Source organism: Amborella trichopoda, chromosome 11 (assembly GCF_054954075.1).
Source record: "Amborella trichopoda isolate Santa Cruz 75 chromosome 11, AtrichopodaSantaCruz75HAP2 v2.0, whole genome shotgun sequence".
Classification (NCBI taxonomy): Eukaryota; Viridiplantae; Streptophyta; class Magnoliopsida; order Amborellales; family Amborellaceae; genus Amborella; species Amborella trichopoda.
In genome coordinates, this window is record NC_142346.1 from 28,078,353 (window position 1) to 28,106,148 (window position 27,796).

General features: G+C 37.0%; 1 protein-coding gene across 23 annotated transcripts in view; it reads left to right on the top strand.

Annotated features, from left to right (window-relative positions):
• LOC18448181 (DEAD-box ATP-dependent RNA helicase FANCM) overlaps positions 1-27,796 on the top strand; it is a 69,519-nt gene that overhangs the window by 37,363 nt on the left and 4,360 nt on the right. For 7 of the 23 annotated variants that reach the window (XR_016044778.1, XR_016044779.1, XM_088852250.1 and 4 more), the window contains 5 exons: positions 7,296-7,426; positions 8,365-8,425; positions 21,829-21,899; positions 27,399-27,448; positions 27,534-27,699. Coding sequence is in view for 16 of the 23 variants with exons in the window: in XM_088852250.1 (XP_088708376.1) it covers positions 7,296-7,426; positions 8,365-8,425; positions 21,829-21,899; positions 27,399-27,448; positions 27,534-27,699 (479 nt within the window). In the remaining 7 variants the exon portion in view is untranslated. Of the gene's footprint in view, positions 1-7,295; positions 7,427-7,682; positions 7,702-8,364; positions 8,426-21,828; positions 21,900-27,380; positions 27,449-27,533; positions 27,700-27,796 lie in introns of those variants that run through there. The other 16 variants (XR_016044775.1, XR_016044777.1, XM_088852249.1 and 13 more) reach the window with 6 other exon arrangements.

The following is a 27,796-nucleotide window of genomic DNA, read 5'->3' on the forward strand; positions in this document are numbered from 1 at the left end:
TGTCTTGTAAAAGAAGCATAAGGCTTTAGCCTTAGGTGGGAGAAAACCTTAGGGTTTCTCTAATATTGCTTGTGTCAAGGTGCTTGTTGTTGATTTTCTATGTTTCTTCAAGTTCTCCTACGTCAAATGGTATTAGAGATCGCGATCTATACAGAAGTTACTGCAGCAATTATAGGTTCTAGGGTTTGTGCCAAAACAACTTAGATCTTGTTGATTTCAACAGTTTTTTGTTGATTATTTGCCTAAGGTTTGTGATTTCGCAAATACATAGCAATGAGAAGGGGCCCTAGAAGGGGGATTTTTGTAGATCTACTCTGTGATCCTATAGATGACATAATTGAAGAACTTGAAAGGCGAGTACAGTAGCTAGCGCAGCAGTTCGCGAGTCTCAATAATGGGCAAGACAGTGATCTTTCAGCGCAAGAGGATCTCAAGTGCAAGCCTTTTCACTTTCGCACTCTGCGTGTGGAGCTGGGTGATGAAGATAGTGACAGAAGACCTAGATATGAGGAACACTAGTCTAGGGTTTTCGATTTGAAGGATGATATTTTTTATTTTGATAGAGATTGCATGGTAAGTCAACAAGTTATTGATTGGAATTCACCACCAATTTTCGACATATTCTCAAATAAAAAACAAGATTTCTTTGGAGATTCGATCTATGATAAGGATCAAGATGATGGTGAAGATACTTTGGCAACAAGGGAAGAATATGGGCAGAAGGCAGCAAGATGACTGATCAAAATCATGCCTTTTGAAGATCTCATCAATATTGAAGAGGTGGAGCGTTCAACAAATTTAGGGCATTGGAATCAGAGTAGCACAGTGGAAATGTGGTCGTCACAATCGCAAAGTATGGCCCTGATTTCAAAAAGCGATCAAATAGATGTTGAGAAAACCTCCAAGGGACAAAAAATAGAGTTTGGACTATCTTACATGATTTCCAATGAGAGTTCACGAATAATTGAATTTGATAAATTTGCATGGATTCAGCAACATGCATATCAGAACCCATTTCTGGGGATTTTTTTTACCTCAAATAATATTTGAGCGGACAAAGACAAAGAAGATTAAAGAAGGTGGTTTCTTAGAACACTTCAAAACTTGAGGACGAGTTTTCTCCAACATGGGAAGAATGATGGAGGGAAAATTATACTTATTTTTAATTTCTATTTAATTTTAAAGGATGTATATTTTGATTTTAGTTTTAGTGTTTAATTCTAGGGTTTTTTTAGTTTCTAAGAATTCTAGGAACTTTTTAGATATTTTAATTAAAGTTAAGGAGTTTAGTTTCAAGTTATACTTAAGTTAGGAACTTTTGGTCAAAAGTTAATTGTATGGACAAAATGTTGTCCAAAACAATAATTTTTCAATATAAATAAGGGCATAGATGGGCTGGAGAGTCATTCATATATTCCTCTTTAAGAAAATAAAGACTGTCTTGTAAAAGAAGCCTGAGGCTTGAGCCCTAGGTAGGAGTAAGCCTTAAGGTTTCTCCAAAATTGCTTGTGTCAAGGTACTTATTGCTGATTTTTTCTATGTTTCTTCAAGTTCTCTTTCATCAATTAACAACCTTAAGTGTACATGTCGTGACGATTTGGTCTTTGTCGTTTCTAACCAACCACCGCACATAGGAATCACACCCAACCCCCTTGCCAACCACCTTGGGCACAATTCCGACCTCATCAAGGGATGACCCCACATCGAAACCCCTAGCGATTGTGCACAAATGGCCAACGCTATAGATTTTTATCCATTAACCTTAGCCATAGTGATGGAGGGAAATATTCTTCTTATTTTTTCACTTTTATTCATTTTCAAGGATCTACATTGTAGTTTTAGTTTTAGGGTTTATTTCTAGGTGTTTTTAGTTTTTTAGGGATTCTAGGGTTTTAATTTTTTATTTACTATTCATGGTACTTTCACAATTACTATTCATAGTTACTGTTCACATGGGTATTTTTGAAATTATAGTATTTTTTTAGGGGTATGTTAGAGTCTTAAATGTTTAAAATGGATCTCAAGTTAAATTATGGCTTCATAAACTTATAAAAGGTTGGATGTCATATTTTGGGAGGCATGTGTTCTTGGTATAAATTTTATTTTATGAAAGAAAGTTTTTCTTTTTTTGGCTTGATTTACAACTATGTTCTTTCGTTATTATAGCTGATTTTACTTGTTTAAGGTTCAGGTAAAGGGTGGATTCAATTTCTTACCTTTTCTTGTTGAATCAAGTGGTATCAGAGCGTGGTTTGAGGATGGTTAAAGATTGCGATGGCTGGTTGTGGACTTCTTAGTCGTAGGAATGCTAATTTGATCCAATTGCACAAGGAAATCAACAACTTGACGGAGAGGGTTACGTGGCTACTGCTGCGGAAGCAGAGCCAGCAACAACGTGCCCTAGACGAAGAGGAATCTATGGCGATAGATCCAAATCGTGAGGGTTTTAAAGGAGAATGGCACAAATCAGAGTCTGACTCAGAATTGAAGCAGAAAGATCAAGTTGCATTCAACCACCCATTCTATGCACACCCTTCATGTTAGGAGCCTCATGTTCGGGAGAATATATTGGGGTTTATGTGGCCGTTTAAAGGCCTTATGAGAGCATGTACTGAATTTATATAATGATATATTGGCTCCAGTGGGAGTGTGGTCCACTTTTGGATTGAGGCATTTTTGATACCTGGACACACCTAAGCTTTGACTGGCTATGGCTCAGTGTAATGTTTAAAAACCCGTAGTCCTGAGCACTGTGTGAACACAACCGGTAAGAGTTTTCGATGTGGGGTTATCCCTTGTTGATGTCGGAAATGTGCTTAGGACAGTTGGTCAAGGGCCATGGATTTGACCCCCTTGTGTGATAAATGACCTGAGAGGACAAGAGCCTAAATTATCATCATTACTGTCGCAGGGCATTTACACTAGATAACCATTCAAGAAGTGGCCCTCTTAGATAATAGTGTGTTACATGTACATGTAGAGAAGAGATGACTCCCTGGAACACTGAATTGTGTTGGAAGGACCCGTGGAGCACATCGCTGAAATTGGGCTTGGACTTGTCTTCAGGGTTGGACCTGTAATTCGTAGTCTAGAATCGTATCTTCTTCACTCTATTGGCTAACTTTGATAGTTCAATCATGAACCCTTGTGAGTGGCTATGGGTCATAGGAATCGTTGGGATAGTTTGAGAAGGTGCAGTGAGATACGGTCTTTAGAGAAGATGGAGCCCTCAGTATATTTGTCATAATCCTAACTCTATAGATCCAATTCCCATCAAATCTTATTAGATATATTTAAATATATTCTAATTATTTTTCTGATAATTAGAATGAATTTTTAAACCTCTCTAAGTATTTAATTTTATTCAGAAATGATTTTTAACTAAGGAGAAATCAAATTTTTGGATTTATTTTAATCGAAAGAAAAATAAAATATTTAGAGATTTTATAAAACTATTTTATTATCGAAACTTATGTTTAAAGTGTTTAGGGCCCATTAGGGTACATTGGGCCCACCATAAAATGGGGTGTGGGGCCTACATGGGCACCCAATGGGTGGTGTGCCCGACCTCCTTTAAACTTTCCTAAATTGAAAGATGGCAATTATGCCATATGTTGACTTGATATTTTAGGAAACTTTTTTTGTAGAGATTTTAATTGATTTCAAAATCAGAAGGTGTAAGAAATTAATATTGATTAATTCTAAAATTGGATGGTGTAAGAAATTAATTGTAATTGATTTATTACTTTCTTAATTTGATGGGAATGGAGTTATGAAAACTGAGGATAATGATTCCACCTCATTCCTTTAATTATGATGGCTTATCTAAAGGATGAATGGATGAGATCTTTTCGCCTCACATGTCTCCAAGATCAAAGGTCAAGATTAAGTCTCACAAAGGTGGCAAAACCCTAACCCTAGAAACCCTAGCATTTATTTTATATAAACAGCTATGGGTGGGGCTCATTCTCTAGACTTGACATCTCTCTCTCTCTAAGCCTCAAGGAGTGGAATGCTACTCTTTAAATCTCTCTCTTCTTCTCTTTCAAAGCTTTAGGGTTTAGGATAGAAAATAAACCCTAAAGGGTAGCACGCCCAAGCCTAGCCTAGCTCCAGGTCTTGGCTTTATGCTCTTCTGTTGAGCCTTGGTCAAGCATATCCCATGTTATGCTCTCTGTTGGGTTTCTGCCTAGGCTTCCCAAATTTGTGAGACAAGTCCTTGGACCTAGGTCCCATGTGCCATTGGTGGAAGAGACCCGGTGTGGGGTGTGCTAAGTACTTGGGGGTGACTTAAGGCAAGGTATGAAGTTATTCTCTTGTTTTATGCTCTTTGATTCCATTGCATCTTTGTTATCCAGATCTGTATCGTGAATGGCTTTTTGTTTTAATGGCAAGCAAGTGAGAGTCTTTGGTGTTTTATTTGTATCACACATTGTATTGGACAATTGTGAGTGATTCGGGCAGCAATACTAAAGAAAATGGTAGAAAATTTTTAATCAATATTAACTTGCTCGATCACATGGTTCACTTTTCATAATAAATCATAGGATTTAGTTTATCTACATGATTTGAAGGAGAATGATGTTGATTTTTTTGTAAGTCGTATTGAAAATCAGCAAGTTGTAGATTGAGATCTGCCACCAATTTTTGATACATACTTAGATGACGAACAAGATTTGGTACGAGATCCAATCTATGATGATCAAGATTTCGTGGGTGAACTGATCATTAACAAAGAAAAAGATGAAAATCTTAAGAATATCAATGAGGTGGAGCATTTACAAGATTTAGGGCATTGGAATCAAAGAAGCGTAGTGGAAGTGTGGTCAACTCAAAATCTGCAAATTGTGGCCCTAGTTTCAAAGAGTAATGAAATAGATATGGAGAAAGCCTATAGAGAACATAAAATTAAGTTTGAAGTTTCCCACACAATTTTAATGGGAGTTCAAGGATATCCATATTTGATAAATTTGCATTGATTTCTCAATATGCATATGAAGATCTATTTCTTGTGGAATTCTTTTAACCTCGAATAATATTTAAGCCGATCAAGAAAAAGAAGGTTGAAGAATGTGGTTTTAATGTTGAGTTCATCTTAAACACTTAAACACTTCAAAACTCGAGGACGAGTTTTCTCCAATCATGGGAGAGTGCTTGAGAGCAAAAAAATTTTACTTTTATTTAGTTTCAAGGATGTATATTGTAGTTTTAGTCTTAGGGTTTATTTCTATGGTTTTTTAGTTTTTTTAGGGATTCTAGGGTTTCTATTTTTATTTACTATTCACAAATACTATTCATGGCTCTTCACAGTTACTGTTCACATGGGTATTTTTAGAACTATAGTATTGTTTTAGGAGTATTTTAGAGTCTTAAATGTTTGCTTGGATCTCAAGTTAAATTAAGGTTTCATAGGTTTATAAAATGTTGGATGTCATATTTTGGAAGGCATATGTTATTGGAATAAATTTTCTTTTATGAAAGAAGAAAGTCCTTTTTTTGGGTGAGTCAAGAAAGTTCTTCTCTTGGCTTGCCATGTTCTTTCTCTATTATTGCTGATTTTACTTGCTTAAGGTTCAGGAAAAGGGGGGATTCAATTTTCCACCTTTCCCTCTGCATCACATAGACTGTCAAGACTCAGGTGGGTCATGACATCAACGATCCCTCACAATCCACTCAGGACAATGCGACACAGTCCATCCAGACCACGCTCCCACTAGAGCTATCACATCACTACAATCATAGTTTTACATGCTCTCATAAGGCCTTTAAAGGCCATAATCCCAACACAACTGCCACAAAAGTGATTATCAGGGCACTCCAATGGGTTACAAAAAGTGATTGTTATGGTACTCCACTTAACCCAATAACCGTGATCCTCAACTATCTTCTCAAACTAATCCAACGAGACACATGACCTACAGTCTCATGTAGGAGCTCATGATTGCCTCGTCAAAGTTGGCTAATAAATAGTGGAACATATTCTCAGAATATGGATTACAGGTTGCCCCCCTTAAGAGCAAGTAAGACGAATATATCAGTATAGTGCAAGGAGGACTTTCTCTATGCACCTATACATGTATTCCTTTTCAGGGTTGCTTCCCGGTAATGCGGTTGTCATGTGTACATGTTGTGCGAAATTTTGTTGATGACTTAACCTTCGCTCTCACAGGCCTACATCTGCACACATGAGACCACATAATTCTCCTGGCCTACAAACAATCCCTGGGCATCTTTCTGACCTCAACATTGGATGACCCTTTAGAAACCGTTTTCGGTAGTGCCATATGCTTAAAGGTAAGGGTTTTGGGCATGACCAGAGCTAATGACTGCCTAACCCTAGGTCAGTCAACTGATACCAATGAAGTATATAATCCACTTTAGTTCTTATATACATGCTTTCATGGCCCTTAAAGACCAACACAAGATCCTTATGAAGTTGGGATCAAGATCCTAAAAGGTCAGGATCAAGATCTCCAAAAGGTTGGGTCTCAATTCCTAACATCTGGGGATCTCAATTCCGAGCGCATGCATTACTTTCAACCATAGGTCTAGTCTTTCACAATCCTCAGCTCCATTCCCGATCTTTCTGCCGGTCTCACTCCTGATCCCAACAACTATCACAAAACACCCACAATACCATTATTGTCCTTTGCTCTTTTCTTCATATTCTCTCTCTCTCTCTCTCTCAAGATTTTTCTATCTTGTGTCCACAACAGGTTTTTCACTCTCTTGCTCTCCATTTGAGGTGAACCCATCTCCTATTTGTTCTTTGTGTAGTCAAGCCCGCATAATGGGCGTACTAATCCCTACCAAAACCTGTGGGTTCGTTCCTTGTTTTGTTCTCTTTTATTGTTCTTGGATCTTTTTCGAAGTTGAGGAAGAATTGCTTGAGCAAGGAGAATATTGTAGGATGGTATTTCTGGATTTATGGGAAAGCTATTAGGTATAATTTAAATAGGATTCACTTCATATTTTCCTTTTTGTCTCATAGATTTTGTCTTAAATCATATGATTTATTGGATAAGGTATACATGAGCATGTTCTCAATTTATTTGGTAACTACCTTCATTCTAATGGAGTTTCATCGATGTTCTACACATTTCTTTTTTTGTCTTGCTATGGTCTGATGTGAATATTTAAGGGAATGACATGGCTTGTACCTTCATGGCCGTGTCTTTGATTAAAGTTAGTGTTGGATTGTGCTCAGGGTTCGTATGCATAAATTCTTTTTCATTGTAGTAGCATAAGCAGTTACTTCATTATTAAGTTGTATGAGGTGGCAATCTTTCTCTCAGGTCCTTTTCGAGATTCATGAATAGGAATGAAGCGATATGGCTGGCAAAACAATTAATGCAGCAGTCCGTGTCTCATGGTTCTTCAAATCCCAAGATACTAAAAATGAAAGAAGTGCTTGTTGATCATTTCAGTATGTGACTTAGCTTCCTGCTTGTATATCTTTTCTAAGATAAGATAATGGTACTAACTTTAAAAAGAATATTGTGGTCAATTCAGGGATGAATTACTGAATCTTTCACTAAGGGCTGTTTGGGTTGTCCAATAATTCCATTAAATAAAAAGAGTTATTTGGAAATATGTGAAAAAAGATTTTTTTTTCTTCCTTTTTAACAGGTGGGTGAGAATCTTGGGATGTTTTCTTAATAAGCTGAAATTCATGAGTAACGAAGACCAAGCTATTTGCATGTAAACTCCTAAGCAGGCTTAATGGACTTGTTTGTTGATAAATGGCCTGTTCACATGGGGCTGAGAGCTATAGCTATGTGAAAGCAGTTATTTCTTATTTATACATTTTCCCTGATTTTTCTTGTTCCCCATTTAGGGGCACATAAGGGTACTTTATATGATTTTTGTAACTTAGTGCTATGATCATTCATCTTTCTACTTGTCGATTATTTGCTATTTGGAATTTATATCATCTGTGATTCTGAAACAATTTTAGCATACAAATAAGGGATCATTGTGAACTACAAAGAAAGGGGTCGAAGTGGGGGGACACTGCCGATTTTATGTTTACTTGTCTGCAAAAGATGTTTCTCGGGAATCTGTTAAATTAATTAGTTACTTCTCTAGTCATTACAGTGTCATTATTTCCTCTTCTACTTGTGTTTCTTTTGGATCCATGCATTAATTGATTTTGACACACTGTTTTATATCAATTGTTCTTTTGATTTTGACACGCTGTTTTATATCAATTGTTCTTTAACTAATGATCCATATTATTTGGTCATTAGACTTATTTTCATAATGTTTATGGTGTTTTATTTATTGAAACAACACATTTTATGTTTTGTTCTTCTTGCTCTATTAATGGTTCTATTGTGTTCAATGTGATTTTTGTGAATGCAGAATCAAACGATCCAAAGAGCTCAAGAGTGATAATCTTTTCAAATTTCAGGGGAAGTGTCAAGTAAGACATCTTGATCTCATTATTATACATATAATATTAAAGGGGTTTGTACAAATCTGCAGAGAGAGGGAGGGAGGGAGGGAGGAAAATGCTCGAAGACTTGTTTCATGTATATTCCTTAAATTTGCATGTGTTTGAAAATAAGTATTTGTATAAGGAAATTTTTGTAAAGTTGTTGCCCTGATATAACACTATTCATTTAACACAAGGATTCATTATCCTCAGCATACCAATGAAGCTAAAAGGAGTTTTTATAGGACAGCTGTGAAACCAACTTTACTTAATGGGGCGAAATGTTGGGCAGTCAAGAAACATATCAATAAGATGAGTGTAGCTGAGATGATGATGTTAAGATGGATGAGTGGTAAGACAAGAAGAGATAGAATTCGAAATTAATACATTTGGGAGAGCTTAGGAGTGGCTCCATTAGGCGATAAGATGAGAAAAAACAGACTTAGGTGGGCTGGTTATGTGCAGCCCAGACCCAGTACAACACCTGTTAGGAGGTGCGAGTTGGTTCAAGTGAAATACTAAAAAAAGGCAAGGGGTGGGCCCAAGAGGACATGGATAGAAGTACTGAGAAAAGATGTAGGGACATATGGCTTCGCTGAGGGTATGGCCCTTTATAGAGCAGAATGGCAGACCAAGATTCGTATAGCTGCCACAAATAGTAGGGAAAAGCCTCTGATAATGATGATGATGATGATTCATTATCATGGGCATGACAGAACAACCCAGTGTTGTTCACACCAAAGACCAACGTGCCTTTTGTCTTCTACCTTTTGTCTTCCTCTTGTTTGTGTTCCAGGTGCAAGATCCTGTCAACATAAGTTAACATGGTATTAGAGCAGCTTTGAATATGCTCTCAGTATGATCAACTCTAATCAAGGTAATCTATATTTCTTTCTTTTTATAGATTCATTATCTCTTCTTCTCCTAAACCCTAATAATTATTTCATCTTTACCCTCTTTCATCATTCTCATCCTTCCTAAACTCTAATCTTTCTATTTCATATTTCCTCAACCGTTTATGCTATTGTTCGCCTCACTATTCATATAACTGTTTGAATTACTATTCATTCTACTGTTCTTTCCTTCAAAACCTCATATTTCAACCACAAAACTCCTGATTCTCTCTTCATTCAATATAAAATTCTAGATCTTGTTTGAAATTTATAATACTGATCCTGCTATTCTCCTTTTTGGTTCTTGAAATCTAATTCAAAACCTTCACTGCTTTTCTCTTTCTTGCTGTCCACACCAACCTCCTTTTATATTCTTTTTAGTTTATCTCTAGATTTTCTTATTTTCTCTAGACCTCCTCAAATTCTCTTTTTTCCAGATCTGTTGCGATTATATTTCGAGCCCATTTTCCTCATCATGGCACAATCATCAAGTTTTAATTCCCATTTCCTCAATATGTCTTCGACAAACTTAAATCTGATAATTTTATTGTCTGGGAAGGAATTGTTGTTCCCTTCATCAGAGGTCAACGTCTCTAATGGCCATTTGGATGCATCCAGTAGGCCACCACCAGAATACATTGTTCAAGAAAGCACAGAGTCAGATGGAAAGAAAGAGACCACTACAGTAGTCAGTCCAGCCAATGAAGAATGGCTTGCTATAGATTAAAATCTTGTCGGCTGGATTAATTCAATCTTATTTGAAGAAATTGTGGCTCAAGTAGTGAACCTACCTATAACATATAATCCTTGGACAACCCTCAATGGGATTAAAATTTGAACTTAAGATTGTAGGAAGACGTCAGCATCTGAATTTTATAACAAGATAAAGGGAATATGTGATCGACTCACAATTACTTAACAGCCTGTTGAAGATAAACACAAGTTGCAATACAAATTACGAGGGTTGGGTGAAGACTATAGAATTTTTGTCACTTCCTTGATGACTAGGGATTATCTTCCTTCCTTTGTCAACCTTAGATGTTACTACAGCATGAGGAATTGTTCTTTCGGACAGAGGCACAAAACCCGTCTCCCAGTAAGGAGAACCATGATGTTCTTGTTACCAACATAAGCAATGTTGCAAGGAACTCCAATAATTTTCGGTGAAATAACAGAGGTCTTGGGGGTCGAGATGGCACAAATGGGTGTGGTTGGAAGTGCCAGTCAAGATCTCTTTCCTCCTAATGGAAATAGAAATAGAGTCATCTATCAAATATGTGGAAGAGGAGGACATTCAGTCCGTAACAGTTTTGACATATACAAGAATACAACGAAATAAATGAAGGAGGAAATCAAATTATTGCCTTGGCAAGCACTGAGAGTACAGCTGCAACCTTAAATAATTTTGTGGAATCTTTTGCAATTACTTTCCCTACTAATGGAGTATGGATTGTGGATAGTGGGGCTGCCATCCATGTATCTGGAGATTCTCATATGTTTTCTTCTGTTGATCATTTGACTGGTAATGGTTTTATTATAATTGGGGTGATGGGTTTCCCCTGACATCGCATTTAGGTACTGTCGCAATTGAGTCTTCTTTTGGTCCTATTCACTCGAGTAATATTTTCCTTGTACCAAATCATAGATATAATCTAATTTCTGTTTCCCAACTAATGTGTGATAATGGGATTTAATTTCTATTTGCTCTCGATTTTGTTTTCTCGAAGGAACGATAATGGGGAATTACATTCGCTAGGGGAACTCGTTGTGGATAGTTATATTTGATAGATTGCCTTGCGAAGAAGCATCTGATGCTGCTGGTCTCCAGTCTAAATGTTAATAAAGATGTCGATTTATGTCATCATTGTCTGGGTCATTGCAGTAAAGGGGCATTCAATTAACTTTGTAGACCCTAAAATGTCAAAGAACCCAGTCGATTTATCTGTTATGGGTGTCAGTTGGGCAACAGTTCGGAACGTCCCATTTCTCTTTCGCGGTTTAAGTTAATTCATTTTGATGTGTGGGTTCGTGCACCGGTTTGTTTTTCTTCTCATGCTTATCATTATGTTACACTCATTCATGAATAGCTTATGTTATACATGGGGTTTTTTTTTTCAAAAACAAATTTGAGTGTTCAGGGTTCTCATGTAGTTCAAGTCATTTGTTAAAAAACATTACCGAAAACCAATTTATTTTCTCTTAATGATAGGGGGGGAGAGTACTTGTCCTATGCTTTAAAAAACTTTTTAAATGATCATGGGATAGAACAACAGATCTCTTATCCACACACTCCAGCCCAAAATGGAGTTGCTAAGAGAAAGAATCGGCATATTAATAAGGTAGCATCATCTCTTATGTTTCTAGTAGTATGCCCAAGTACTTATGGATCGAGGCATTCCACACAACTGTATGCCTCATTAATAGGCTTCCATCAAGTGCTATGGGATCCGCTCCTATAGAGTACTTTTTGGCAAACATCCAGATTATTATATGTGGATGCTATACATATGTGCATATAGATAGTAGCCAAAGAAATACGCTCTTCCCTAAGGCTGAATTGTGCATATTTGTTGATTGTGCTGATGAGTATAAAGGATATAGATGTTATAGTCCTAGATTGAAAAGGATATTAATTTCTAGGCATGTTGTTTATGATGAAAGACATTTTATGTTATCCCCCAAAGGAAATGTTTTCAAATGATGCAGGTTTTAAAGGAAGTAAATGATGTGGTATAGAGTCTAGGGTGTTCTCTGAGCAAAATCGAAAAGACAATACAACTCGAAATTTCAATATCCGGTCTTGCTTAAACAAGCAACTATTTAATTACAGCCAGTTAAAACAATGTGAGAACACATTAAGACTTCAGTGCCACTTGCAAATGACTCTATAATAGTCCCCTTATGGGGCACAATACATATCTTTGCCCACAAATCAAAACTGTCATAAAGCATGACATTTTGACAACAAATGAGCTTAGGCTCTTATATAACCAAATAACATAACATAAACACTTGAAACAAAAATTTCAGAACCTTTTTAGACTTGAAACAGTGAGTCCAATTTTAAGTGGGGAAGCCAATGGATTCGAACCCTTGTACCTGGGTCACAACCGGACCTTTTGAGGACTTAATTTTGTGCCAAAAATGAGTGCAAGAGTGGTTGATCTATCCAAGTGGGAAGATTAATACTCTTTTAGAAGCACTTCATTAGGTCCAATTAATGTGATCAATATGATGGAAATCGGTTTGCAAAAAGAATGAAAGAGATCGGGTTCAAGATGAGGCAAATATGAGCATTCTACACATGGAGGTCCATCCATCTACCAATACTTTTCCCAAATGTTAAAAGGTGAACTCTAAATCAATAAATGATCTTTTAAAATGGATGATACTGCTCTGAAAAATGACAATCAATAATATGACATGCTCAAAAAATTTTGGGTGAAAAGGATCTAAAAGATGCTAGACTTGATTCATGGCAATCAAGGCATATAACACACTATCAAAGTGAGGGATTATATTATATGAATCTAGCATGAAGATCATATGAAACTAATGACAAAAGAAAGTTAGAGCTTTTCTAAATGTGGATTTACAACAAGCTTTGATCATGGGGAAGAGAACCTATGAAGTAGAAAAACTCAAATAAATGATACTTTAGTGATTGCACATGATGGACTTGACTTTATCAAAGAGGGGAGCACCATTAAAGATCTTATGATGATCAAGGAAACTAAGAATAATGATGAACATGGGTGGTGCGTGGAGGCCAAGGGGGTAGATCTCTCGTCTTTCTTTTTAGTTAATGAAAGGTGTTTCTTAAAGTTAGGGTTTAATTGGACTTATGGTTGTATTTATAAAAGTGTTTAAGTATAGGATGGATCATGACCCTTGATGCACTTTATCAATGGCACATGAGAGACTAATTATCCTAGCCACTCATCCCCATCCAACCACTAGGATGAAGGGATGAGATTTAAGTACCTTATCACCCCGTAAACCTGAATCAATGTCACATTACCCTTTAGTCATTAGCCCCATAGATTAATTTCAAGCATATCCAAAAGGGGTTGCATAAAGGCCATTGAATTTTAATAAATCAATTAATGTAGAGAATGGTCAAGGGCAAGGGCATTTTGGTAAAAAGTATCAATCACATGAAAGGTACAAGGGGCTTATGGCACCACCAATAGAGTTAGCTCGACCACTCACATACACCTTATACCCTTGACATGGATCACACCAATGGGTTACATCCACATGATATGTTCACAGGCCATATGTCCCATGTGGATAATAATTTTAAAAACATTGTTTTTATTTCAAAATCATGAATAAAAACTAAATCCCAACTTTAAGTCATGACTATGAATAACAATATAATATAATGCTTAAAATAAAAATAAGTGACCAAGTGCCTTCAAAAATTCAAACAATTCTCAAAAAATCCTAATAAATATTTAAAACATATTTGAACATTTATTCATTATTTCTCATCAAAACAAAATTAGACCAAAGAAATGTGACATCTCAAGGCTTTGATTCTAAGGATCTCCATTGGGCTAGTCTCGAATGATGTTCTGTCGTGTCTCAAACTGACCCAATGGACTTATACTCCACAGTCTATGGCAGGGACACATAGTTAAACACATCAAAGTCATTGAGGCAGAGCTTCGCGTTATTGAGTTCTCAATGGATTACAGGTGTACCCCTATTGGACTTATTGCTACTCAAATACAGGGGTCCTCTCATAGCACATGTGCACTGACTCTTTCAATGTCGGATAATGCATTAGAAGAGTGGCTTTCCTTGCGAATGAAAGGGCACATGCTATGGAATGATCTCGTGTCAGGTTACGGACTTATGTCCTATAAGTCTTGACCATCCCATATAGGGCCAATTCTCACTACACACTTGGGTTCTATTGTACTTGTTTGGATTCTCCAAGCCCTGGCTAATCACAACAATCATGAGGCATTCTCATATAAGATCCTGACTAGGAGGTGACCCTCACACGTCCTTGAGAAATTGTTTTATCAAAGCGTAAGCTCTCAATGCCTCGTGTACTCGGGGTATGAGAATCTAGGCCCCAGTTCGCTAAGCACCCAGATTCTATCTCTCTCACTCACTCCCACTAAGCAAGAGGTTCTTGCCATTAAGGCCTTGAAAGGCCATATTGCCAACAGTAAAATTCAAGGTGGCACAGCTAATCATCATCCTAAGATCGGTGTAAAATTCAAAAAATTTGTTGAGAAACAACAAAGTAAGAAGAGAAACGATGAAGCACATATTAGAGATGCTGAAATAAAAAGGGCAGATGTTGACGCCAATCAAGAAGGTGGCTGCTAGATTGATGGAAGCATAAATGAAGAGGCATTGTATGACCTAGGAGAAGATTTTTGGTCCTTCTATGATACCAATGAAGAAGTGCAAAATAAATAAATTAGCTACGATGTAATTGTATATCAAAGAAGGTCACGGATTGGACAACCACCTCATAATTTACAGCCAACTTTATTAAGTTTCCAACAGCCTCAAGATAGAAAACAATACGAGATTTATCAGCAAGATGAAGTTACTTTAAGAAGATTAGTAAGAGTGAAACATCCTATTGATAGTGTTGATGTGGGGGTTTTCTTCGTACCATGTGGGTTGTTTTGAAAAATCAAAATTTTCTTCATTACCATCTTACAAATCACCAAACCATCACTATTTTTTTACTTGGTCCCTTTTGGTTCACGTTTTATAAAACTTCCCACATATTTCTTTCCACCCATTGAAGCAAAGAGGAATATATATTCTGATGTAGGGTTTGGGGAGTTTGGTGTGGTGCATATGTCATTCTCTTCGAACATCCTTGTTCCATCTCTCTCACTAGGCATTTAGAGGTGCCTTGAGCCCAAGGGTGCATCCATAGCTCAGCAAAGCTACCCTAATCATCTATGGTGAGGGCATCTTGATCTCATCACCTCTCAATCACTCTCTCTCTCTCTACATTGTTACTAATCTCTCTATATTCAAGAAAATCGGTAGGATATTAAGAAGGTATTGATGCTCTAAAGGTGGTGTTGTGTTATTCTCAATAAACCTTAGATGGAGCACCTCGGTGAGTTTGCTCCATACACCTTATTTATACATTTTTGGTATGATAAATGTTAGGGTAAAATATGAAATGGAGGATAATAAATTGGGCTTTGATTTGCAGTTTCGGTGATCCCTTAGTTATAGGTATATGTTTATGTTGAAGATTGTTATGTGATTGGATTATATTCATTTGAAGCATTTGATAATATTTTCATGTAGGGTTTAAAGACAAATATGATTGTTATGTGATGGATTATATGTATGTGAAACATTTGACAATATTTTCATTTAGGGTTTAAAGAGAAATATTGTTCCAAATGTTATTTGACATTAATCCTTATCAATAGCTGTCTTGAAATCGATTTAATATTAGTTTGTTATGGATGCACCCTTGGGCTAAAGGCACCTCTAAATGCTTAGTGAGAGAGCAAGGGAACAAGGGTGTTAGAAGAGAATGAGAGGTCCACCATACCAAACTCCCCAAAAGCCTATCTCGAAGTATATATCGTTGTTTACTTCAACTGTTGGAAAGAAATATGTGGGGAAGTTTTAAAAAAATGGACCAAGAGGGACCATGTAAAGAAATGGGGATTGTTTGGTCATTTGTAAAATGGTAATAAAAAACAATTTGAATTTTTTCCAAAATAGTTCACAAGGTATAGAGAAAACCCCCATGCCAAACATTCTCCCATTGTTTTCAACATGGTTTTGGCTTTATAATCCATCCATCCATTAATACAAAGAATTTTATCATAATCATTTGAGTTGTACATACTTAAGTAAACAATCTCTTTCACACAATCCATCCACTTAATGGCAACAAACACACACTTTCCCACGCTCGTCATAGTCATGGCGTATTGCCTGATCATCAACCACCTCATGGACTTCATGCACATGCTTCTAGACCTACATAATCCCTCTACTAGGTATCCAGAAACAAATAGTAATGGACACCCTTCACTTTTACGCGATGCAGGTGCTTATTACAAGTAGTTCATTTTTATCAATTCAGTGAATCACAACAAAATCTCATAAAAAGATCCATCTCACTAAGAGATTCTCAAATGCTTGGATAACCAGTAGCACATCACTTCCCTCTGACTAGGGATAGTGGAAATGTGAGCAAATGCATGCTTGCTGACGATAATTTGTGGCTCCATCCCTTCTAGAGATTTTCATCACATAAATGAACCATTAAAGGTCAAATGATCTAACCTACCTACCCTTGGAGACTCGAACATCTGCCATACAAGCATGTGGATCACTAAGAAACCATTGCATAACAAAGATTCCACTGGATCACTAAGATCCTCATGAGAGGACAAAGACCATTGGTGCCACATAGGCATCTGTGCCACAAAGGAGGGTAATATCACAAAGCCCATGATCATCACAATGCCACAGAGGCTACACATAAAATCTCATCGTCACAAAGACTCAACAACAGGCCCACAAAGGCTTTAATATCCCAGTAAGGCATCAATCATGATGATCCATCAATCTTTCTAAGTCCCATGGCAGCCACACTCCTTTCAAATGGGCTAGTATTAATACCTTTCATTAATGGATATGCAACCATCAATTGAGTAGGAAGATTGCTAACTTCAACCTCCTTACTTTCCACAAATTCTCTTTTAAAGCGGTACTTCTGTTTAATATCCTTTGACTTGCCATGATACATTGGGTGTTTAGAATTGGCTATTGCTGCTTGATTATTAGAATATATTATCATAAGCCCTTGCCCATACTTGGCTAGTGGCATCTCACTAAGAAAGTGCCCTAAGAAGATTGCCTCTCTTGAAGCATGATACAATGCAGTATATTATGCCTTCATAGCAGAGTTTGAGATGCACTTTTGCTTCTTATTACTGTATTAGACACATGTCCCACCAAAAGTAAATAACCATCCAGATGTTGATCTAAACTCATCAACTTTTTGTCCGAAGTTAGCATCACTATACCCCTCAAGGATTAGATCCTTAGTTAATCATGTGTGCCCTTAAGATATCTAAATATTCTCTTAACTAGTTTTCAATTGTGTAAATCAGGGTTGGCATATATCGACTAGCAACCCTACTGCATAACCTAGGTGGGCTAGGAGGGCCTGGGTGGACCCTAGGCTGCCTAGGCGAGTGCTCATGGGACTACACTCACCTAGGTACAAAAAATACGCATCACGTGGAGTATTTTTGCTTTTTTTTTTTAGATTATAAAAAAACCTAAAACATGATTACTAGACACCCCTTGCTCCCTTTTAAACCTAGGCTAGCCGCCTAGGCACTGGGTGGCCTAGACCCCCATGGCCGCCTAGGCGCTGCCTGGCGTTTTGTGGAACGTTGGACACAATTCATCAATTAATTAAGTGACCCTACAGCTTGTGCATAAGGACAATTTTACATGATTTCCTTTTTTATTAGTCATAAGACACATTTCCTTTGATAATTTGCAATTTTTGGCAATTAGGGTAGCCATTGGTTTAGCCTCCATAGTAAATCTCTTTAGTATTTAAAGATTATTTTGCTCTTGGTCAAGATATAATAATCTTGTAATTCTATTTCTAGTAACTTTAATTTCTAAAATATGGTCAACATGTCCCATATCTTTCATCTCAAATTTAGAGGATAACCACCTCTTACATACCTCAATGGCTTTTCCATTGTTTCTTGTTATAATTATATCATGTACATATATGATCAAAATATAATGAATAAGCTAGCTGTCTTTAGTGCATTCACAATAAGAAGTAGCTCGTTTTAATCTCGAGTATAGTTCCTTGATTCCGAACTAGGAAATATTGGAGCTGTCATCTCCTTATTCCATGCAAAATGGATTTGATGGTCATATGGAGGCAAGGAAATCTCTTGGATTTCTGGGCCCAGCCCGAGAGTTTTTCAGTCTTCTTTCGTATAAAAAGTGTTAATCAAATTCACCGCTTGTAAATGTAAAAACGATGTCTTTTGAGCTGAGTTAAGGATATTCTATAAAGTTGAAAGTCTTGTCATTCTATGGTCAAGTTAAGTGTTGTCGTCTTTCATCATCTTCTTTTAGATTCTTTCTTTTCCTTTGGGAAGTCAGCCATCAATGAATTTATCCTTTGATTCTTTCTTTTCCTTTCGGAAATCAGTCAATCAATGAATTTATCCTTTGTTTTTTTAGATTCTCTTTGAGAATTCCTTCCATAAGACTCAATACCGAGAGTGCTATTTTTATCTACAAAAATCTTCTAGCGTTTAAGGGCATTCTGGTTGCTTTGCCTCTTTGTCGAGGAACTTTTTTTTGATTTGAGAGCTTGAAAGCCTCTGATTAGGACTAGATGATATATTGAATTCAAACCATCTTAACTTAATTAGTACAATCATACCAATCCTTAACTACTGACTTTTAACAAGCCTTTTGCCCTCCTAAAACAATTGGGATGAATCCCTAGGGCAGGCTTCTCTATTATTGGAGCTCTTGAGTGATGGCCTTCTTTCGTATATTCTTAAATCCATATTGCCTTGAGGATTGTTTTAAATCATATAATGATTTAATTAATTTGCATACTTTATTTTCTTGACCCTCACACTCAAAACCTTCATATTGAGTCATGTGAATTTCTTATTCTAATTCAGCATTTATAAAGGCTGTTTTAACATCCATTTTATGAATATGAAAATCATAATGAATAGCTCTTTCTAATACTAATAGAAAACTTCCTGGCTATGGGTGAAAAGGTTTCTTGGTAGTCAATGGCTTCCTTTTGACTAAACCCCCTTAACCACCAATCTTGCTTTATATCTACTAGCACTTCCATTAGATTTAAACTTCTTAGAGTATACCCATTTGCAACCAGTTGCCTTTCTATTTGTAGGAATTTCTGCTAATTTATTATTTATTAAGGACTCATATTCAGCCCTCATAGCCTCCATTCAACTCCTTGCTTTAGGTGAGCTAATAGCTTCTTTAAACTTACATGGCACTTCATTTTATTTGTTATAATAGACATATTCATCTGAATAATAAGCTTTTAATGCCCCTAGCACTTCTAATCAATTTGAGAAGATCTTCCTACATCAATTATATTGGGGTTTTATGGTTCTTCTTCCTCACTTTGTTCTAAAATTCTAGTTTGTTTTACTTTTGATATTTCAATGTCTTCTAAGAAGTAAGCCTCTCTTCTTTCCAAATTTATTTAATTTCTTTATTATAAAATCTGTATCCCTTGGAGTCACTTGAGTACCGTACAAATATGTACCTATGTTATTTTGGGTCCTGGCTTATCTCTCTTCTCATGGGGAATATGAACTTGTGTCGTAGAACTTCATACCTTGATATGATGTAGGTTGGGTTTTCTACTAAACCATAGCTCAAAGGGTGTCACATTATGGAAGGCACTCTATTTAATATATAGGTTGTCGCCATAATACCTTCTCCCCAAAAATGATATTCTACACCAGTTTCTTGTATCATACAATTGACCTTATCAATTAATGTCCTATTTTTCCTCTCAGGCTCTTGGCCATTCCATTTTGTTGGGGTGTGTAAGACAAGTGCGTTTGCCTAACTATTCTATTATTATTACAAAACTCATTAAATTCATTTGATCTATATTCCCCTCCTCTATCTCTACTAAGAATCTTAATTTTAGTATTTAATTGGTTTTCAAGTTCTGATTTATACCTTTGAAATTTGTCTAATGCTCCATCGTTATGGAGTCATCTATAAAAGTAATGAAGCATTACTTCCACCTATGCATATGGGTTTTAATTTTTCACATATATCAGTATGAATAATTTCAAGCGGATTTTGTGCCTTTGATTCGCTGCTAATCTTCACTCTGTTAGTAGCATTACCAAGTCTAGAAATTGCTTTAACCTACGTATTTTATCTTTCAGAATCTGAGAATTGGGAGTACCTTAGGATTGTTGAAGTTACGGCTGCCATTCGCCATAGCTTCGGTCACCAACGTCTTTGACCTTTTGGCATTGGGCAGGTGTCACCCCCATACATAGTCTTATGACTTGCAAAGACCTTTTTTTGGTGAATAGTCGCCTAGGCCTGGTCACTGCAACCCTCTTCACCGGCCATCTTCCTGAGCAGCTTTTGTAGATTTATTACACGGGATTCAGATTCCTGAGCATTCTAGAATAGCATAGCAGCATATAGTATAGCAATGTGGTATAATATGGTAGTAGAGTATAGCAGTATGGTATAGTCTAGCCATGTGGTATAATGTATAGTCTAGTGTATACTATATGATTATTCAAATATACTTAAAAATAGTAGCATATAGTGTAGTGTAATAGAATATAATATATAGCATATTATTGTGGTATAGTATAGCTGTATGGTATTGTATAACAATGTGGTTTGTGTAGTGGCATATACTATACTGTGGTACTAGTTAAGCACTCTCGGGGACCTCATGTTTTAACCAAATGGAGCTCAATATCATTCCATCCCAATTAAGTTTGTATCGAGCTCCCTCACATATTGGGACTGAGATCCCTAGATTTTAAGGTGTATGGATTGCGACCCCTACCATAGGGAGCTTTCTGCTTGTCACGAACCCGTGGTTCTTATCTTGATCCTAGATCTAATTCAATCCCAATCCCACTAACTATTGTTTTATCTCTTACATGTTTTTTGTAATTGTATGATTCATTTCTTGTTATGTTTTGTAAGTTTGCAAATAAATACATGTTTATATAAGGGAAAGACCTGAAACCCCCGACTATGGATTTATGGTCCCATATACACCCTAGGTTTTTGAGAAAGAGATGGGGTTTACAGGAGGTTTGGGAATGGGGTGAGAGAGAGAGAGAGAGAGAGAGAGAGAGAGATGACAGCTGCTTAAAGAAAAAAACAGACCTGGACTCACCAAGCAACATTCGTAGAAAACCCCCAATCTCGGAATTCCACAAAGAAACCGTGACAATATGACTGCTGCTAATATGGGTATTGGTATGGATTTGCGTAAAGAAGAAGGGGGGAGTTGTAGAGCTGGGGGTTGTAAGTTTGGCAGATGGAGAGAGACAGAAAGAGAGAGAGAGAGAGAGAAACAAGGGGCATAAAAATGAGAAAGGGAGGGAAAGAAAGAGATGGAGAGAGATGGATCACAGAAGTGGAAGAGAGAGTAGGGTCACGGAAGCGAAAGAGAGAGAGGGGAACATGGGAGTTCTAGGCTTCGGACTGATTGGGTATAAACAATAAGAAAAAGAGCACTTTTGTAAAAGGGAAGGAGAAAAGTTATTCAAGTGGATAAAGTCCTGGTTTTTATGCTCTCGGGGCGTCCGTGGGCTTTGTGTGGACCTGAGGGTGGGACGCTAATCCTTTTTTCTTTGTTTGGGCGGGGGGGCACTGGGGTGTAGGGGGGCTTCTTTTTCCCTTTATATAAACCATGTTTACATGAACCATTTATTATGCATGCAGGGACATAATGGAGTCAATATCTGATATTGGGGGTTCTATTAAAGCTACTCAATTTATTGGTCAAAGTTCTGGTATGCTATGCTTTGCCCTCCACTTTCGTATATACCATTCTAGAATACAATTGCTAATGTTGCTTCCTTACCTTGCATGATATGAGCATTTTATGCAGATTATGTTGATGTTGTTTTTATGCTGCAACAAATCTGACATGATCTGAATTGATGAGAAGTACTGTGAGAGTTTTTGCTTTCCATGTGATGTAGGAGCTGAACAGTTTTGGATTTTTCTTTGGATTTAAATTTTACAGTTCAAGGGTTATACTTTTATTTTGTTTTTTTATTATCAAGTACTTCGTTGTTTTTTTGTAAGAGTGGAGGTCATTATTTTGTTAACAAGGGGACAAAGTTGTCATTTAAATAGTATTAAATTTCCATTTAAATAGAGTAAGTAGGGTTTTTAATCTAATGGGGTATGGGTGAGAAGTGCATTGAGGAGGAAGTTAGGTGGCGTACTAGAAAATAGTAATTTGCAGAGAGTATGTTAGAGAGAGAGAGAGTGTTCCTAGATTGGTGGACCTAGAGAGAGAGATGGGAAACATAGTCCGTTGCTTCCATTGGAGAAGGTTTGCATAGCTTACTGCTCCTTTTCTTGTTTATTACATGGTGTGTTCTCTCTTTGTTTTCACTGCATCAAGTGTTATCGGAGCAGGATTATTAATCGACCGTGGCAGTTAGAGGACATGTCACAAGCCACGATGGAGGCTTCTCTTTGATGCTCTTCCCGGCACACTACCCTCCTCCTAGGTCCCTCATGCTAATCCTCTGCTGAAATGTCCAGGGCCTAAATATATTTTACAGATATTAAAATAAATTTTATGATGTCATCAAATATTTTATTTTACTCTCTGATTAAAATAAAATCAGAAAACTATTTTTTCTTCTTTTAAAATTATTTTTCAATAAAATAAAATACCTAGAGAGGTCTAAAAAATCATTTTAATTATCAGAAAAATAATTAAAACATATTTAGACATATCCAAGAAGATTTGATGAGAATTAGATCTATAGAATTAGGATTACAAGAAATATACTGAAGACTCCATCGTTTTTAGAGACCATATATGACTGCACCTTCGCAAACTGGCCTAATAGTTCCCATGACTCACAGCTCTTTGTAAGGGTTCATGATTGGATTATCAAAGTCAGCCAATTCATTGAAAGAGACACGATCTTAGTCCATGGATTACAGATCCCTCCATGAGGACAAGTCCGAGCCCATTCTAGAACTATGCTCCATGAGTCCTTCCAACATAGTCCAGTATTGCAGGGAGTCATTTCTTCGGCACATATACACAAAGCACACTGTTATTCAATAGGGCCGCTTCCTGGACAGCTATCTATTGTGCATGTCGTGTGATGGTAATCAAGGTTTCAAAAAACGCTAGGCGGCCTGCTTGGTGCCCATCGCCTAGGCGGGCGCCCAGAACCTCGGCCACCCTGTGGTGCAAATTCTTAGATTTTTTTACATATTTGCTATCCAAATGCACATATATGCATATATTTGTGTCAAATTTTGTAATTTATTCCATTTGAAAATATCGCAAGTTCGCAACATATGTTTTTATATGCAAACATATCACATGTCTCAGCCTCTCAGGTAATCAGTTGAGAATAAACTTATTCAAAATTTCAAACCATACAAAATATTTAAAAGTCTAATAGGCTATTGTAAGGTCTCCAACGCTCATATTCTCCATGTTCCATATTCATAAAATAAACCATAATAACATCCAAGTCTCCAATTCTCCAAGTCTTCAACAAACTGACTTCCAAAACTATAAAAAACCAGTAAACCACACAACGAAATAGTCCAAAAAGGCAAAAAAAATTACAAACCACATAACAAAATAAAAATCGTTCAAATGACTAAAGCTCAAACCAAGATGGTGCAATAAAGTTACTACAAAAGAAGAGAGAAGTCAATCAAGACATCAATAAGAATCAGAATCATCATCTTCATTGCTTTCATCTGCATCAGAATTGAGGTCGTCATCATCAGAATCATCACCCTCTTCAACATATTCCTCTTCTTTCAAAGATTCTTCTGAATCTGTCTCCTCTTCCTCTATCTCCCTCCATGAAGTACCAGCAGAAGAAGTTGCTCGAGTGGCCCTCCTAGGATCAGAAGCTTGCCCCGAAGCCTCTTCGACCATTTCCCATGTCAAATGCTCCCCAGAGAAGACCTCCTCAGTACCAGGGTCACTAACTAGCCAATTTGAAGCATTCTCCATCTCTTTCGAAGAGATAGGATCCTTCTTTGGCTGGTTTTTCATCTCCTTGAGCCTTTGATTCTCTCTAACAAAAACCAAGTCATTGAGCTTCTTTTGCTCAAGCCTATTTCTTCTCTTTGTATGCACCTATAAGGAAAAATAATGCATAAGTAACTATTATGAGTCGATGATCTTCTTACCTTTTATGAATCTATATTACAGAATGAACGTATAAACAAAAAAAGCATATAAAATTGTAAAATAGTAAAATAACTTCTCAAACGAACTCCAATTGCGCTCACAACCAGAAGAGGTAATTGTCAAACTCAAGATCCGTATAGCCATCTTCTAGAGATTTGGAGCGCTACTCCCATGTTGTCTCCACCATTGGGCTGCAATATGTGAGCAACCTTTATAATTAATTTAGGTATTTAACATTATCAAAACTTGAAAGTTGAAACTTGAAAGAAAATTATAAATTTATAATTTATACAACAAAAGTCAAAAGAATACTACCTGGTTCGTCTTTGTTTCTCTGTTTTAATGCCATATCTTTCCCAAATGACATCAAAGAACACTTGTACAAAATTAGCTCTTGAGTTGATATCTTATCTTGGATATGTGGGTCGGGAACTAATTTCTCAAGGCATTCATTAAAACCTTCCATAATTATCCCTTTGGACTCAATATCTGCATATTCATAAAAGAATTTGGGGTTCAAGTATTACCCCGCTGAATGCAATGGTTTATGGAGCTGCCTATACCATTTGTCATCTATAATCTCCCAAATTGGAGCATACTTGGCTACATCCTTACCCAAATTCTCTGCAATCGCATTCTTAGACCTTTCCATTGCATCATATATATAGCCCATGGAGGGCTTATCAATATCAACCAAGCGCAAGACCTTCACCAAGGGAAGAAATACTAATATCGCATGCTTCACCCCACGCAAAAAATATTTCGAAAGAACAATATCTCGTGCCTTCTTTCCTTGGCATCTCTAGACCACTTACACCTACTCCACTCCTTTGAAGCAAACATAGACCTTAATGCAATCCGCCTCTTATACATGCTCTTAGACTAAGGTAAGCAGTGTCAAATCTAGTGACCCCAGGCCTCACTAGCTCTCTCTTTTTCGTGAACTTACGCATTATGTTAAGGGTAAGTATGCGACTGTATATGAAGATTGTAACCTCTTTAGCCTTAAAAATATATCTTTTAATAGTAGGCAATTCACCAATTTCCTCAAGCATAAGATCTATGCAACGTGCAGCGCAAGGAGTCCAAAATATGTGAGGCCTCTTCTGTCGAAGCAAATGACCTGCAACTAGATTGGGAGCAGCATTATCTATGACCACTTGAATTACAAGTTCCACCCCAACCTCCTCAATGCCCTTATCAATGAAAGAAAATCTATAATGTGCATCATGAATATCATTGAAAGCATCGATTGAGCGCAAAAAAACTGTACCCATGGGACAATTTACTAACAAATTCATGTTACTCCTCCTATCACTCCACATATCTGTCATTAAAGAAATACCAAATTAAGCCCATTCCACCTTATGAGTCTTGAGATATTCGTTAATGTACTCGACTTCTTTCTTCAGTAGTGTCTCTCCAATCTCATAAGAAGTTGGAGCTTTCAAACCTGGCCCAAATTGTCCAATTGCTTCAAACATTGTATGGAAGCTATTCAAGCGAGTAGCGTTAAAAGAAATGCCCGCATGATAAAACCATCGAGCAATATACTGAATCACCCTGGCTCTATCTTCCTTCTTAAATCTATTTTCAATTGTCACTTGTCTTTTTCCCTTTTCCTCCCTTGCCTTTCTCAATTACTGTCTCAGGGCTAGGTGTAAAAAAACTATCTATTGGCCCTCTCATACTAGACTTCTTAGACCCAAAAGCCCTCTTGGTCTTAGAGCTCCGAGTACCAACCATAGCTACCTCTTCTTCTCCCTCTTCATCCTCTTCTTCAGTGTCAATATTATCATAAAAAACATTGACCCCTAACTTTAATTCTGCTATATCCTTTTTTTGCAATTTTTTTTATTCTTTTTACCTTCAATGTACTCCAAAATTTCTTTCTTTACAAGATCTAGGACTTCCTTACATGGGGCAACATCACCTCTAATACCGGCAAGATGTTTTTTAAATCTATTTATACTGGCATTAGAAACATGTCCACAGAAATTGCACGTAATTTTATTTGTCTTTCTTATCAAAGTTGACATAATATTTCCATCCCATTCGATGTTGGTTACCTCAATCGAGCTACGAATCAACTCAAAAGTCTTCTAATACCACCAATAGCACCCTAAAAATAATTTCAATGAGAAAAGAAAACTTTTTCAATCCACATAAAGTACTTTCAATTCTCATAAATTACTTTAGATTCACGTAAATAAGTTTAAGATTGAGGCTTTCTTCTTTTTTTTCACTTTGGGGTTCAAAAATACACCAAAACTTTTTTATACAAACTTGGGGCTCAAAATGACTCCCTTTGCCCTTTTGGGCGAACTTAAATACGATAAAAAGCGCCACTGCCCTGGGCGCCTGCCCAGGTACAACCGCCTGTGTAGGAGCGCCTGGGTCTAGGCATGCGGAAAAATTTTTCTGGCCGCCTAGGCGCCGGGCGAATCGTTTTTTAAGAAATTGATGGTAATGATAAGGATAATGATAAGGATTTAGGCCCTTGTCATCTCATGCCAACCATCACACACAGAGGTCTCATCTAGTTCCCCTGGTCAAATGCCCTGGGCACAACTTTGACCTCATCAACGGGTAACCCCACATTGAAACCCTTATCGGTTGTGCGCACAATGCCCATGGCTACGGCTTTTTAGACCTCACATTGAGCCATAGTCAGTCAAAGCTCAGGTGAGTCTTGCCATTAGCAATGCCTTACAGTCCAATGTGGACCACACTTCCATTGGAGTTGTGATGCCACTATAATAATTTCAGTACATGCTCTCATAAAGCCTTTAAATGGTCACATAACCCCAACAATAGCTTCCGAACCATTTTAGCCGATTCTTGCTAAAAAGCTCATATGCTCTGCAAAAAATTCTATGCTTGGTATTCTAGGATGCAGATCAAATGCAACAAGCACTAGATGTAATCATAAAATAGGTATTCCTTAAGAACTTGATTGTAGTAATATTTAGAGTTGGGTGTAGGAATTTCATCTCTATATTCCTACTTCAAGGTTTCTATTTATTCTAAATGTTTGTGAACTTGCTGAACCCATAGGATGCTAATCCCTTGAGGTAAATAGTAATTTGGTACTTGACAGGAAGTGGTACAACCGGACAGAGCCAGAAAATTCAACAAGCTGTTTTACAGGTTCATTTTATGTCCTATAAGCTGATGGTCTAATCTTTTATTACTACATTTGAGCCCTGATCCATCACATGGTCGATTGTTATAGATGTTTCGTGCTGGTGGATACAATGTTATTGTTGCAACCTCTATAGGAGAGGAGGGCCTGGATATCATGGAAGTTGATCTTGTTATCTGCTTTGATGCGAATGTCTCACCTTTGAGAATGATACAACGCATGGGAAGGACTGGAAGGAAACATAAAGGACGAGTTGATATCCTTCATAGGTCCTGGAGAGATACTCGCTGAGCGTAACACCAATTTAACAATGCTTTTTGGCTTTCATAGCTGATTAAGCTTAAAAACATCTT